Source organism: Bos taurus, chromosome 15 (assembly GCF_002263795.3).
Source record: "Bos taurus isolate L1 Dominette 01449 registration number 42190680 breed Hereford chromosome 15, ARS-UCD2.0, whole genome shotgun sequence".
Taxonomy (NCBI): domain Eukaryota; kingdom Metazoa; phylum Chordata; class Mammalia; order Artiodactyla; family Bovidae; genus Bos; species Bos taurus.
The window spans coordinates 29,501,829-29,514,111 of record NC_037342.1 but is presented as its reverse complement, the minus strand read 5'-3'; the positions used below and the strand labels follow the sequence as shown (position 1 = coordinate 29,514,111).

At 59.0% G+C, this 12,283-nt stretch overlaps 1 protein-coding gene across 7 annotated transcripts in view; it reads left to right on the top strand.

The window, feature by feature from the left end:
- The window catches only part of BCL9L (BCL9 like), a 28,316-nt gene that overhangs the window by 7,324 nt on the left and 8,709 nt on the right, over window positions 1-12,283 (top strand). For 4 of the 7 annotated variants that reach the window (XM_005216042.4, XM_005216044.5, XM_010812505.4 and 1 more), the window contains 3 exons: window positions 8,096-8,197; window positions 9,437-9,822; window positions 10,521-10,640. In XM_005216042.4, coding sequence (XP_005216099.2) covers window positions 8,172-8,197; window positions 9,437-9,822; window positions 10,521-10,640 — 532 coding nt within the window. In that variant the 5' untranslated portion in view covers window positions 8,096-8,171. Of the gene's footprint in view, window positions 1-8,095; window positions 8,198-9,436; window positions 9,823-10,520; window positions 10,641-12,283 lie in introns of those variants that run through there. The other 3 variants (XM_005216043.4, XM_059874910.1, NM_001205656.3) reach the window with 2 other exon arrangements.

Below are 12,283 nucleotides of genomic sequence, written 5' to 3'. Positions count from 1 at the left end.
ACACGCGCGCACGCGCACGCATGCACGCACGCAGGCACACGCACACTTTCTCCCTACTGCCACCCCACCCCCTCCTTGCCCCCTCCCTCCCTTCCTCCCCTCCTTCCCTCCCTCCCCTCCTTCCTTACTTAGCAACAACTCCCTGAATTCACAACAAACACGCCTGTAGAATCCCAGACTGGGGAAAGCTGGAGAAAGTACAGGACTGGGAGGAGGCACTTCTAGACTGTCCTCAGGAGGGGAGGGCTTCGAATCCCCCCACCCTCCCTGTTGGAGGCAACCACCCGCCAGGGACTGGGAGGAAAGTGGTCCTGCTTCCAATCAGGCAATGAAAACACTTGGGGGCAGCGGCCAGGTGTGGCCGAGAGGGTGGGGGGCAGGGCTGAGACTCCACCCATCACTAGTGGAGTCCCACTTGACCTTTGACCCTACCTGCAAAGTGGGAGGGGCCACAGACTCCTCCTGCCTCTGAGCCTCTCAGCAGGGGCCTGTGCTATTGTCATGGTAACTTGCTGGGCTCCCTCCCCAGACTCTTAGGGACCAGGATGGGTGACGGGTGACGGGTTGGGGGTGGGCGGGGCTGGGGTGGCCCAAGAACTTTACTCTCAGAGCCCCAGCGGGCCAGGCACCTGTGTTGAGGGGGCGGGGAGTTGTGGCCTCTCTTTGATCTTGTCCCTGGGTAGGAACTGTGGCCTCTGGCTAGGACCTGGTGCGCATCAGGTTTGGAGGGAGTCTGGAATGAGGGAGTGAGGCACCATTTTTTCGTCAGAGCACAGAGGGCTGCTGCCAGGGCGAACTTGTATTGTGAAATGGTTAAGAGCAAATGGCTGGAGTATCTGGGTGCAAATCCTGACTCTTCTAAGTTTGGACTATCTGCCTTAGGCAGTTATTCAGTGTCCCTGTGCCTCAGTTTTCTTATCTGTAAAGTGGGGATAAGAGACTTTTCTTGTAGAGTACTAAATTAGAGAATTAAATTAGATAATGCCTGTGATTAGCAGCTTGATGTTACAGGGTAAATGCTCAATAAATATTAGAGATTTTCCTAATTATTATTAGTCATAGGAACTCCTGATCCTCCCAGAGGCTTTAGCAAGGGAGATGGGGGTGGAGAAGAAACAGCCTTTCCAGTGCTTGAGACTCCTAGATTATAATACCCTTCCAGACCCACCTTCTTGCTGCCTCAGTTTCCCCACTGCTGGTGCTGGCAGGCATCATGATTGCAAGCTTGGGAAATAGCTGTGGGCCTACAGAAGGGTCTGAGGGCTTAGGGCCTGCCTGCCTCCCCATCGCCCAGCACTTCTCAGGGCTGAACCCCTCCTCCCGCAGGCTATTAGCTCAGATCAGCTTCAACACCCCTCCCACCATCCCATCTCCTGCTGCTCTGTTCCTTTACCAGGCTGAACAGCCATTAAGACACTCTGTCCTTCAGTGGCTTAAATGGCTGCCTCCTCTCTTTCCTGGCCTAAGGGGTCTGGGATCTTCCTTAGGGAGAAGAGTAGCAGGGAGGAGCTGTGACATGGATGGCAGCTGTCAGGCCTGCCTTGGGGCCCAGGGTCTACTGGATTCCCTGTACCCTGCCTGGGCATTTTCCCTGAATGTGGCAGGGCAATGCCAAGGTCTGTGATATGTGTAGAAGCCCAGACAGGCAGGCCCAGCACCTGCCGCACACAGATGGGCAGGAAGTCCATCCTGAAGCCCAGAGGAGGGCTGGGGTCATATCGGCATCCAGAGGACACCCCCGGAACCCTTTCCTCTGCTGCATGGGTACATGTGGGCAGGGCTGAGAAACGTTCTGTTTCGACCCTGTGTGCCCTGGGGCAGGTCAGGGGAGAATGCTGAGTGACTCTGGGTGAGCAATGCTCCCAAAGGCCCTGGGATGACAGCAGGATGATTGACGGGCTAAGGCTTGGGAACTTCTGGGTGAGGATCCCAGGACAGGGTAGCAGGCATGCCGGCCAGGAGGGAAACTCTGCAGACACTTGGTTTGGTCTTCTCAGGAGTAAAAGTGATCAGATGTGGCAGAGTGCCTGGGATTCCAGGACTCCTGGGGACCTGCTCTGGCCTGGTACTAAGGGGGTTGGGCTGGAGCCCCTGGCTCTACTCACCACTTCTTTCTGGGAACAGAGGGATCTCCTCCCTTCCATGGGCCTGGGAGTGAGGCATCAGTGTTGGCCTGAGCCATGCCTGACTGCTGGGCCGGCCATGCTGCCTTTGCCCAGCCCCTGGGGCCTGTTCCTTGGGCAGGCTGGGGCTATTTTTGGGATCGGGCTGGGGCTCTGGGGCTGGTTTCAGATGTTCCAATGTGAACAGGAGAAAATGGGAACAGATGGCTGGAGGGTTCCAATCAGGGGGTCCTGCTGGGAGCAGGTTATTTTTAGGGCCTTGTTAACCCTTTGGGGGCTATGGAGCCACCCCAAGAGGGACAGCCCTCTCTAGCTGAGAAGAGGATAGGTCTTCTCTCTGGACCTCTACTTTCAGAACTGTGTGTCCCAGTTGCTCTTCTTACCTTCTCAGACCCTCCACTCTTTAAAGAGGCCCATGGCAAGAAAGTAGGCTCCTGCTTCCTCCCAGCCTAGACCCTGCAGGGAGACTGCCAAGGGGTGGGGGTGGCTGGTGGAGGGGATGTGGCCACTGTTGAAAGGAAACTCCCCTTTGCTTTTCTCCTGCTGTCTCCTGAGACAGCCCTATGGCTAAGAGAGTGGATAACTGCTCTCTGGATTCATGCTCTGGGTTTGAATGTTGATAAACCCAGTGAGGCCCAGAGGAGTCCTCGCCGGGGGACCTGACCTTTGTGAGGACAGAGGAGGAGCCAAGTTTTTATACTTGATACCACTGAGATGATGCCTGTGGGCCCAATGTCTTGAAAGTCACTCAGTCATATCCGACTTTTTGTGACCCTATCAACTGTAGCCTGCCAGGCTCCTCTGTTCACGGAGTTCTCCAGGCAAGAATACCGGAGTGGGTAATCATTCCCTTCTGCAGGGGATCATCCTAACCCAAGGATCGAACCCAGGTCTCCTGCACTGCAGCCAGATCCTTTATCGAATGAGCTATTAAGAGCAAATCTCTCGACCGTGCCCATCTTTACCAAATGCCCATGGATTTGGGTGCCACGTAGGAGATAAATAAGGGGGCATCATGGCCCAAGGTGGTTTGTTGAGGGCTATGTCACAGGCATTCTGTTGGCTAGTTTCGCTATTAGCATCTCACTTGATATACTGAGCCTCATTTTGCAGATGAGGAAACTGAGGCTCTAAGGGCTGAAGGGACGGATAAAGTCCTGTCATTCAGAGGGGGTGGGATGTGATTGGCAACCTTGTCAGCCTGACTACAAGCCCACTGCTCATTCCACTGCATCACTCATACTGCCTGCTGTGTCCTGGCCCCAGAGGGCAGCTAGGCTGCCAGGGCTGGGCCTCCTCCGGGAGCTGAGCATAGGAACTGAGGCCTGGGGGCAGGGGACCCTGCCTGTCACCACTCTCACAATCCCCTAAGCCCTTCTGGCCTGAGGGTGCCAGGACTGACACCAGAAACCCCATTTGGCCTTCCTGTCTTCCCTGCAGGAGGATCACAGGCATACATCCTGTCTCGTCAGCCCCCACCCCCACCCCGTCCTGGTCCACATGCCCCTGCTTCCTGTAGGGTCATGGCAGTCTGGATGGCAACATGGGCAGAGCTGGAGGGCTCTCCAGGTGCTGCCGGTGCCAGGAGTCTGGGCCCGGCCGGCGAGGTGAGGGCTGGGAGGATGTCTGTCGCTGGCAGCACCTGGGGAGAGAGCCGGCGGGCAGGCGGGCTCTGGGTGAGGTCCCGCCCCTGGTGCGCTGCCTGTGCCAGCAGCCTGCCCGCACTCCGCAACTCCCACAATGGCCCCATTGTTCCCAGCCGCCAGGCAGTTTGGAGGAGGTTCCTGGGCCACCCCTAACCACCCCCCCAAAAAAGGGTCCGATTAACCCCTTGGAGGATAGAGGCCAGGTGAGGGTCCCCAAGGAGCTACCCTGTCCATTCCTCTCTTCTGGGGATCCGGGCTGGGGATGCCACCTCCTACCACGTGTCCGCAGCAACAGGGCACCTGGAGAGCCCGGGGTCCCCCACAGGGGAGGGAGTAGCCCCTAGACCCTCTCCCACCCCCATGGTGGTGCAGGTGCCAGGGGGCAGGAAGTGCCAGAGGGGTGGCAGGCGGAGACCAGATATATTTGGGCTGGTGGGGCTAATTCCAGCCACCACCTCCTGCCCTACTGGCTCCTGAGCGCCTTTCCTTCCTGTGAAACCAGAGCTGGGTTGGGCCTAGCTCAGGATTTCGGTGGATTTAAAGAGGCAGCACCCTCCCTGGCAGCCCGGCTTCCTCTCCCCCTCCCCAGGTGGGGTCTGGGGCCGAGAGAAGGCTGGAGAGCCTCTGCCCCTCCCTTGCCCCGGGCTAACCCCTGGCCCTTGCCCCCGCTGGGGTACCAGGCTTTTGGCACTCCTTTCTCCCAGAGCTTTGAGCGGGTGGGGTGGGCGGGGGTGGGCTGTGGTTTCCTGTGTTGGCTGTTTGTGCCTGGCCCAGAGTGCCCGCCGCCTGCCTGGGCTTCCTGCCCTGTCTTGTTTCCTTGTGCCCCCCACCTCCTCCCCCGCCTCCCCCCTGGGGGAGGGAGCAGCCAGGGATTGGGCAGTAGCCTTTGGGGGCACCCCATGCCAGGCTATGACTGCTTCTTGAGGCCTGGCCACAGGGGCCCTGGCTACCAGAACCAAGTGAGGCGACCTCCAGCTTGTCTAGGCAATGCTACTTAGCCTGATGGTCCCCACAAGGGCAGAATCCACCCCTCACCCCTGAAGCACCCTTCAAAGACCCCAGACTGGAGGGTCTGGGGCCAGGAATTTCCATGTCCCAGAAGGGCTGGGGTTGCCAGACATCACCCTGGGGCTGCAGGTGGGGTGGGGCTGGAAACTCCCAGACAAAAATGGTTGATTTGCATGGTCTCCTTTGGCAGGAGGTGGGGGGAAGTGGGGAGAGCTGCTAGGAACCAGGGTGAGGGGAAGGCCCCCCAACCCTGGAAGTCCCCACACAGAGGGTCCCCAGCAACACCTTGGTTCTTGAGCAGATTTCCTGCTGGGTGAGGAATCCTTGACCTCCCCACCCCGCTGAGTCACCACCTCAGGAAGAGGAAGTGACCTGAGTGATACAGGAGAGCTTCTAGGGACCCTGGAGAAAGGGGACTCAGGACCTCGTTGTCTTGGGGGCTGCCTCTCCCTAGGTCAGTGGCGGAGGATCCCACGCCTAATACTCCCGGCAGGTCTCTATTCTTTCCAGCCACACAGGGTTCCTAGCTGCCCATTTCCTCTCTAGGGGTGTCTGTCCACTGTCTATGGAAGCATGGACCCTCCAAGCAGTGTTCTCAGTGCCTCTTTGTGGTGGTTTTGAGCTGGGCTTTCAGGCCGGTGTGCTGGTAGGCAAATCAAGCTGAGGCTCCCAAGTTGGGAGCCACTGAACAGAGGCAAGTGTGCTCTATGTGGCAGTTCTGTGCTGAGCAGGGAGCTGGCCTGTCCCACCTGGAGGCCCTGGGCATCCATCAAAGCCTTCCTGATCTCCCTCCCCCAGCTGAGGTCAGGTCCACTTTGACCCTTAGGTCACTGCTTCTTACCCTCCCCACCCCCCCACGCCCCCGCCCCCACCTGCCCCCCAACCTTGCACCAGGAGGGCAAGATCTCAGGCAGGCTTTGTTTCAGCAGCCTCCTGGGCTCCATTCTCATGGGTCTGCTCCGGGCCCTTCACTCAGGTGACTGGTACCTGCTCCCTGTTTGTGAGCATGTCACTGCTCCCCACCCCACCCCATCCCCTAAGAGGAGTCCAGGTCTGTGTTTGCAGAGCTGCATCCCTTTCACCCGTCTCAGGGGGCTCCTGGCCTGGTGCCAAAAAGCCCCCCTCACTTTGTTTGTTCGTTCCTGCCTCCATCCCCAGGGCTTTCCAGGTCTCTTCCGGGGACTCTAAATATATAGAGAAGGAGGGTCTCTGTGATCTGGCGAGGGTTGCTGAGGGGCAAAAGGGGGAGGTGTGAGATGGGAAAGTCCTGACTCATCTGTACTTGACTCAGCTCGTCCTGCTGGGTGGGAGCGAGGGGGTGGAGTTCTAGAGGGAGGGCGACTGGAAGATTCTTCTGGAGAGGAGCATTGGCCCCACTAGGTACCCTGGACACGATGAATTTTCTAACAGCCCCTTCCCAAGTTACTAAATGCCCCAATATTTGAAGCTGTAAACAGAGGAAAGTGGGTAGCCTTTGCCCTGCTGGAAGCCCATCTGTCTGATGCAGGCACAAAGTGTCATGACTGGAGGGGAGGACACTGCGGTGTAGGGGAAACACCGGGGAATAGGGTCTTGGTAGGCCCCTGTAATGGTCATGCGACCCATGGGCCTCTGACTTCCTTCTCCCAGATCTCAGTTTCCTCATTGTGAAATGGTGATAGAAATACTGCCGTCGCAGGTGGTTGGTAGTTTTGAGGATCAGCGAGGTGGGGAAAGGGGAAGCCTGGGACACTTGTCAGTCATGGGCCTGCCCCTAAGCCCAGGTGCCCTCCGGCTCTTCCCACCTCACCTCTTCCCCGGCGTGATGCAAGCCTGGGGACTGGCCGCTGGCTTCTGTTCAGCCAGGCCTGGAACCTGAGGAATCTTCTGCTGAGAAGGCCAATGTGCCTGGGGTTAAGTTAGGGTGAGACTCCCACAGGGTCCCTGGTGTGGCCCCCTCCCCGCCCCCCAGGCCCCAGGCCGGCCTGCAGCAGCCCGCCAGGGAATGTGCCCCGGTGTCTGGCTGGGCCTGTCACCAGGACGGAGCTCCCGGCCCAAGGCTCCTCCCCTCCCCCACTCCTTCCTGGGATCTGCGGGAGGGGCGAGGGGACAGGACCGGGGGCAGTCGGGTGAGGCTTCCGTGTTTGTATAAGTCTGTTGGTTGGTGTATCTCTGGCCCCGTGTGTGTTTCTTTGTCACTACCGGGCTCAGCTCTCAATGGCTCCCTTGTTGTCGGGCCTCAGTCTTTTCATCTGTTCAATGAGTCGACGCGCCCCCTCTCTGCCTCTGGCCGCCTCTGGAAACGTGCGCCCCCGGCTATTTCTGCGCTCCTGCTTCGGCCAGCGCCTCCCTAGCGGTCCCGCACACCTCCGCGGGCCGGCGTTTGAGCGCGCCTCTAGTTTCCTGGGCTCCGTGCGTGTCTTTGTCTCCCCGTCCACGTGTGCGCTGCGAGTGTGTGTGTGTGTGTGAATCCAGAGTTCGGGTGCTGGTGGGTCCCCGGGGCTCCTGCCTGGCGGCGTCCGGCGCAGAGCTGAAACTGGGCTCCGCCGTGGCGCGCGCCCGGCCCCTCGCCGCACTTGGCCGTGGGTCTGTCGGGGAGGCGCGTGCTGGGCCGGGAGAGGCACGCTGCAGCCCTGCCCGTGGCCCGCTCCCCGGCTCGCTGGCTCTGTCGCTCGCTCGCTCTGCCTCTGCACTCGGGCTCTGCCGGAGGGGGCGGGGTGGGGTGCCGGGGCGGGGGGAGGGGAGGCTCCTGCATTCTTGCGGTCGGGGAGGAATCTGAGCCAGCGTTACTGGTCTCCAGAAGAGCCCAGCTGCAGCCCCGAGGCCCCGCCAGGCCTCTCGCTGCCCGCCCGGGCCTGCTGGGATGGGCACAGGCTAGGCCTCGAGCTGGAGGCGGGGCATCGCCCCCACCCCCGGCCCCCTTCCCGCCCTGGCGCCCGGGGGCAGGGTGCAGCACTGGGGCGGGGCGCCAGGGGTTCCCCCGCCCCCCTCCCCCGGGTGAGGGGCGTGCCTGGGGGGGCGGGAACCCCCCCCCCCCCTCCCCGGCCTCCGGGGCCTGACAGACCTCTCAGCCGCCCCACGCGGGCACCTTGGCAACCTATCTTTTTAGTGAATTCTGCCCCTGCGGCCCCGGGGGGCCTTGCTAGAGACTGCAAGCTCCCTGAGGGTAAGGTGCGGGAGGGATGGATTCAGACCCCGACCTGGAATCCTTCCCGGCCGTTCCCACCCTACCCTGTCCAGTACCCTAGTCCCAGGGCTGCTGGGTCCTCCCGTTTCCCCTCCCCTCCTTGCACCCCCTCCCCAAGTCACAAGTTTTCTCTTTGGGGCTTGTTGCTGCAGTCCCTGCTCCAGCACCGAGTACCTGGCTGGGCCCTGGGCACGCACAGGGGCCGTAGCCCCACTGTGTGTGGGAGCCATGAGGATCCTGGCTAACAAGACAAGGTGTGTGGGTGTCGTGGAGGGCGGGATGTGTGTGTGGAGTGAGGGGAAAGGGTGGGCTCAGTGTTGATGGGGCTGAACCGTGCAGGCTTGGAGAGCAAGCCCCCACCTCCGCCCCTGGGTACCTGGCTTCCCGGCCACCGGTGGGCTAATGGGGGTCAGAATCGGAAGGCAGGAGCCCACAGCTTTAGCGCCTGAGCCCAGGGGACAGAAGGGAATGGCAAGCGGCTAAGCCTGCTGTTCTAGTCCCTTCCAGTCCTTTCCTCTTAAAAACGGTTTGAGCAGACCCCCGCCGGCCCCGCTGTCGGGTCCGCTGGCGCCCTCTGGCCTCGGTCTAGCTGGGGGTGGGAACTGGAGGGGCGGTGCCTGCCTCCCTCCCCTTCCCCGGGAGAAGCCGGCAGACAGGGCCAGGCGGCAGCAGCAGGACAGCAGAGCTGAAATAAATCTGAGCTGGTGTGGAATGAGGGGGGATAAATATCCTCTCCCGTGATGTGATCTTTCCAGCGGCTATTAATAGGTCTCCGGGGAGGGGGAGGCGGTGGGGGGAGCGGGCTGGAGCTTAAAGGGCCCGCAGCCTAGGCTGCAGGAATCCTTGGCTTCAGTCTGCTCCACACACCAGTCCCCTCCCCCTTTCCTCTTGCTCCTGCCTGCCGGCCAGACCTGCTGGTACACCCTCTAAAGGCATTCCCCTCCTGCCCTGGGGAGCTGTCTGGACCAGTGGACACCGCAATCTGGTGTGCTTTCTCCCACTTCCCCAAGGGGAAATGGGGCTGGGCCAGAAGCAGTGATTCCCAGGTCCTGGGTTCCTTCCCTGCTGGTGTTGGGACACATGGAAGTTGAGGTTGGGGGGCCTAGGAAGGAGTGTGAAGACAGCAAACCCTTGAAGAGAGAATGCTTAAGAGTTGGCCAGGTGCTAGTGGAGGGGGTTGCCATGGAGGCTTGCAGTCTGATGGATGCTGGGGCTTAGGGGCCGGGTTGGATTCAGCCAACATAAGGCCCGGGTTTTCATTTGGGGACTGGAGGGTGAAGGGGATTGGCCCTTCTTCATTCCCCAAGTGGAGAAGGGCATGAGCCCTTGTCTGAGGAGCCATGGAGGGAGATAGGGGATAGCTGGTGGTCCTAAGATGCCACTCAGCTCCCACCTCCCCAACTGTTAGGTGAGCCAGAATGGGGTTATTAAAATCCAGGCCTGCTACACCCCTGGCACTGCGATTAACTTTTCATGTCTCTTCCACCTCCCAGGTTACCCCACCCCAGGAGGAGAGAAGCTCCAGGGAGCCCGCCGCTGTCCCCCCGCGGCCACTGCCCCCCTGCCCCAGCCAAGCCAATGCACCCAGAAAATAAGTTGACCAATCATGGCAAGACAGGGAATGGCGGGGCCCAATCTCAGCACCAGAATGTGAACCAAGGACCCACCTGCAACCTGGGCTCGAAGGGCGTGGGGGCGGGGAACCATGGGGCCAAGGCCAACCAGATCTCACCTAGCAACTCAAGTCTGAAGAACCCCCAGGCAGGGGTACCCCCTTTCAGCTCGCTCAAGGGCAAGGTGAAGAGGGAACGGAGCGTGTCTGTGGACTCCGGAGAGCAGCGAGAGGCTGGGACCCCATCCCTGGATTCAGAGGCCAAAGGTACCACATTTCCTGATCCCTAAGACCCCAGCATCGTCCATCGTCCTAGACACACAGAGGCTGGGAGAGCATCTTTCTGCACCCCTGGCCTAATCCTCACTTGCCATTCCTCTCCAGCACTTATGCAGGGGCAGCCTCTTTCTCTATCCTCCCCACCCCCATTATGCCCATTCTCACCCATCTGCTCATTCTCAGGACTGGGTGGAGATGTCTCATCCTTAGGGCCACACAGGGTGATGGGGCCTCTCCTCAGGCCTCTCTTGCTTTCCCACCATAGCCCCCAGAGGGGGAACAGGAGGTGCTCTGGGGTGAGGCGCAGACCCACACACCTCCCAGGAACCTCCTGGTGTTCCAGCTGGTGGGAGCAGGCACTGGGGCCTGGAAGAGTAGCAGCAGCTTCCCCCTCCCCCCCCCCAGCCCTAATTAGAACCAGTTGTGGTTGGGGATTACGTTGGGCTTGGTGCTGGGTGGGGGAGGGGAGACAGGCAGCAGGGCTGTAGAGAGAAATCAGAAACAAATGGTGTTGTGGTGGGGGTCAAGGGCTGGCAAAGTGCCCACTGTGGCCTGGGCAGTGCCCCCTGGGCACTGGGCACTGGGGCATCTGGGGGAATGGGCTTGGGGAGGCCCCAGGTGTGGGAGGACGGGCCCTCCTGGGGACTCGCTCACTCACTCTGACCCCTGCCTGCCTGCCTGGGCAGAGGTGGCACCCCGGAGTAAGCGGCGCTGTGTGCTGGAGCGGAAGCAGCCGTACAGCGGGGACGAATGGTGCTCAGGCCCAGACAGCGAGGAGGACGACAAGCCCCTTGGGGCCGCCCACAGTGAGTGCCCATGCTGCCAGGATGCTGTGCCTCATGGTGTCCCTGGGGAACAGTTGCCCTGAGGGAGCCTCCTCTCTTCACCTAGGGCTTTCGAGGACCCAGGCTGGGCCAAAAGGAGCAAGGGATCAGGAGCCTGGGCTCCTCCTCTCCCATCTCCCATTTCTGACTCAGTCCCTCCCGGCACTGACAGTTCAATCCCTGCCTTCCAGGTGCTCAGTAGCCCCCTGTCCTTAGGGACCTGGGTGGGGTAGGTGGAACCTTAGATGGCCTCTCAAGCCACACTGGGAGGCCTCCTCCCGTGAATTCCTGGCCTCTGCTGCCACCTACTGGTCAGTAGAGGAAGGGCAGTGAGGGTTCAGCATCCCTGGGAGCTGGACAGCTGGCTGGACCCTGCAAAACTGTGCGGAAGAAGCCTGGGTGTGAGCTGACATTGACTGTGTCTCTGGTGCCCTTCCCTAACCTCTAATTGATTTCTGGAGTGCATCACCAAGACGAAGAGTGAGTGTGGGTGGGCGCCCACCTCTCTCATTCTTGCACAGATCAGCATATATTTGGGCCTTGCACAAGTGATGGGGGAGAACCAGACATACTCCTGCCCTTGGGAAGCCTGTACATATTGATCTGATGCTTTTCCTCCAAGCTTGCATCTGTGGGTGGGGAGAAACAACTCAGTGCCTAAGAAACTAGTCAGAGAATATTACACTGAACTTTTCCAAGGCTGAGACTGTAGAAAGGAAGAAGAGAAATTATGCCGGACACTTTGCTACTTTGTTTTATTTAATTCTGATAACAGTACTGTGAGGTAGGTGTTATTAGGAAGCAAAAGAGGAGACAGACTCAGCAGATGTTTTTAGAAGGAGCAGATCATGTCTGTGGAGATGGTGTTTGGGATCAGACACAGCCTGTGCAGCTGGCCGGCACTTTAAACATCACCTGGTCCCAGCATCCCCGACCCCTCAGGGGACTGACTGGTGGTTCACAAACCCTGGCCAAAGCCTTAAGTGGTAGATGGGGGTAGACACTGCTTCCCAGGACAGACCCTCCTCGGTTCATTTTTACAACTAGACTGTACCATCGTAGAAGCATGAAGACACAGGGAAATCAAAGAAGTGGCTAATATCCCATACTGAGTACCAAGGCAATGTTTTAGTTACACCGACATTAGATTCTTGAAGAGTTCTTAATGGCAGCGCAGTATAATGTACAAGTTAAGAGCACAGACTCTGCAATCAGACGCCCCTTGGTTTATATCCTGGATCTTCTACTTATCATTTGTATAAGTTTGGGAAAGGGCCTCAGTTTCCTCATCTGTAAAAATTATATTTCTCTCTTAGGGTTGTTATGAGGAGTCAATGAGTTGATACATGCAACACACTTAAAACAGTGTTAGCTTTTTTGTTGTTATCATTGTATTAGAAGTTTTCATATTGAAATAAAGCCCAGGGACGTCCCAGTGGTTAGGACTCTGCACTTCCAACGCAGGAGGCACAGGTTTGATCCCTGGTCGGGAAACTAAGATCCCACATGCTACGTGGCACAGCCGAAAAAACAAAGAAAGAAAGAATAAAACAAAGCCTGCCTCTCTCCCTATAGCTTTTCCCCAGGAGTCTCAATTCTGTGTGTTGAATATGCACCTTCTTCTC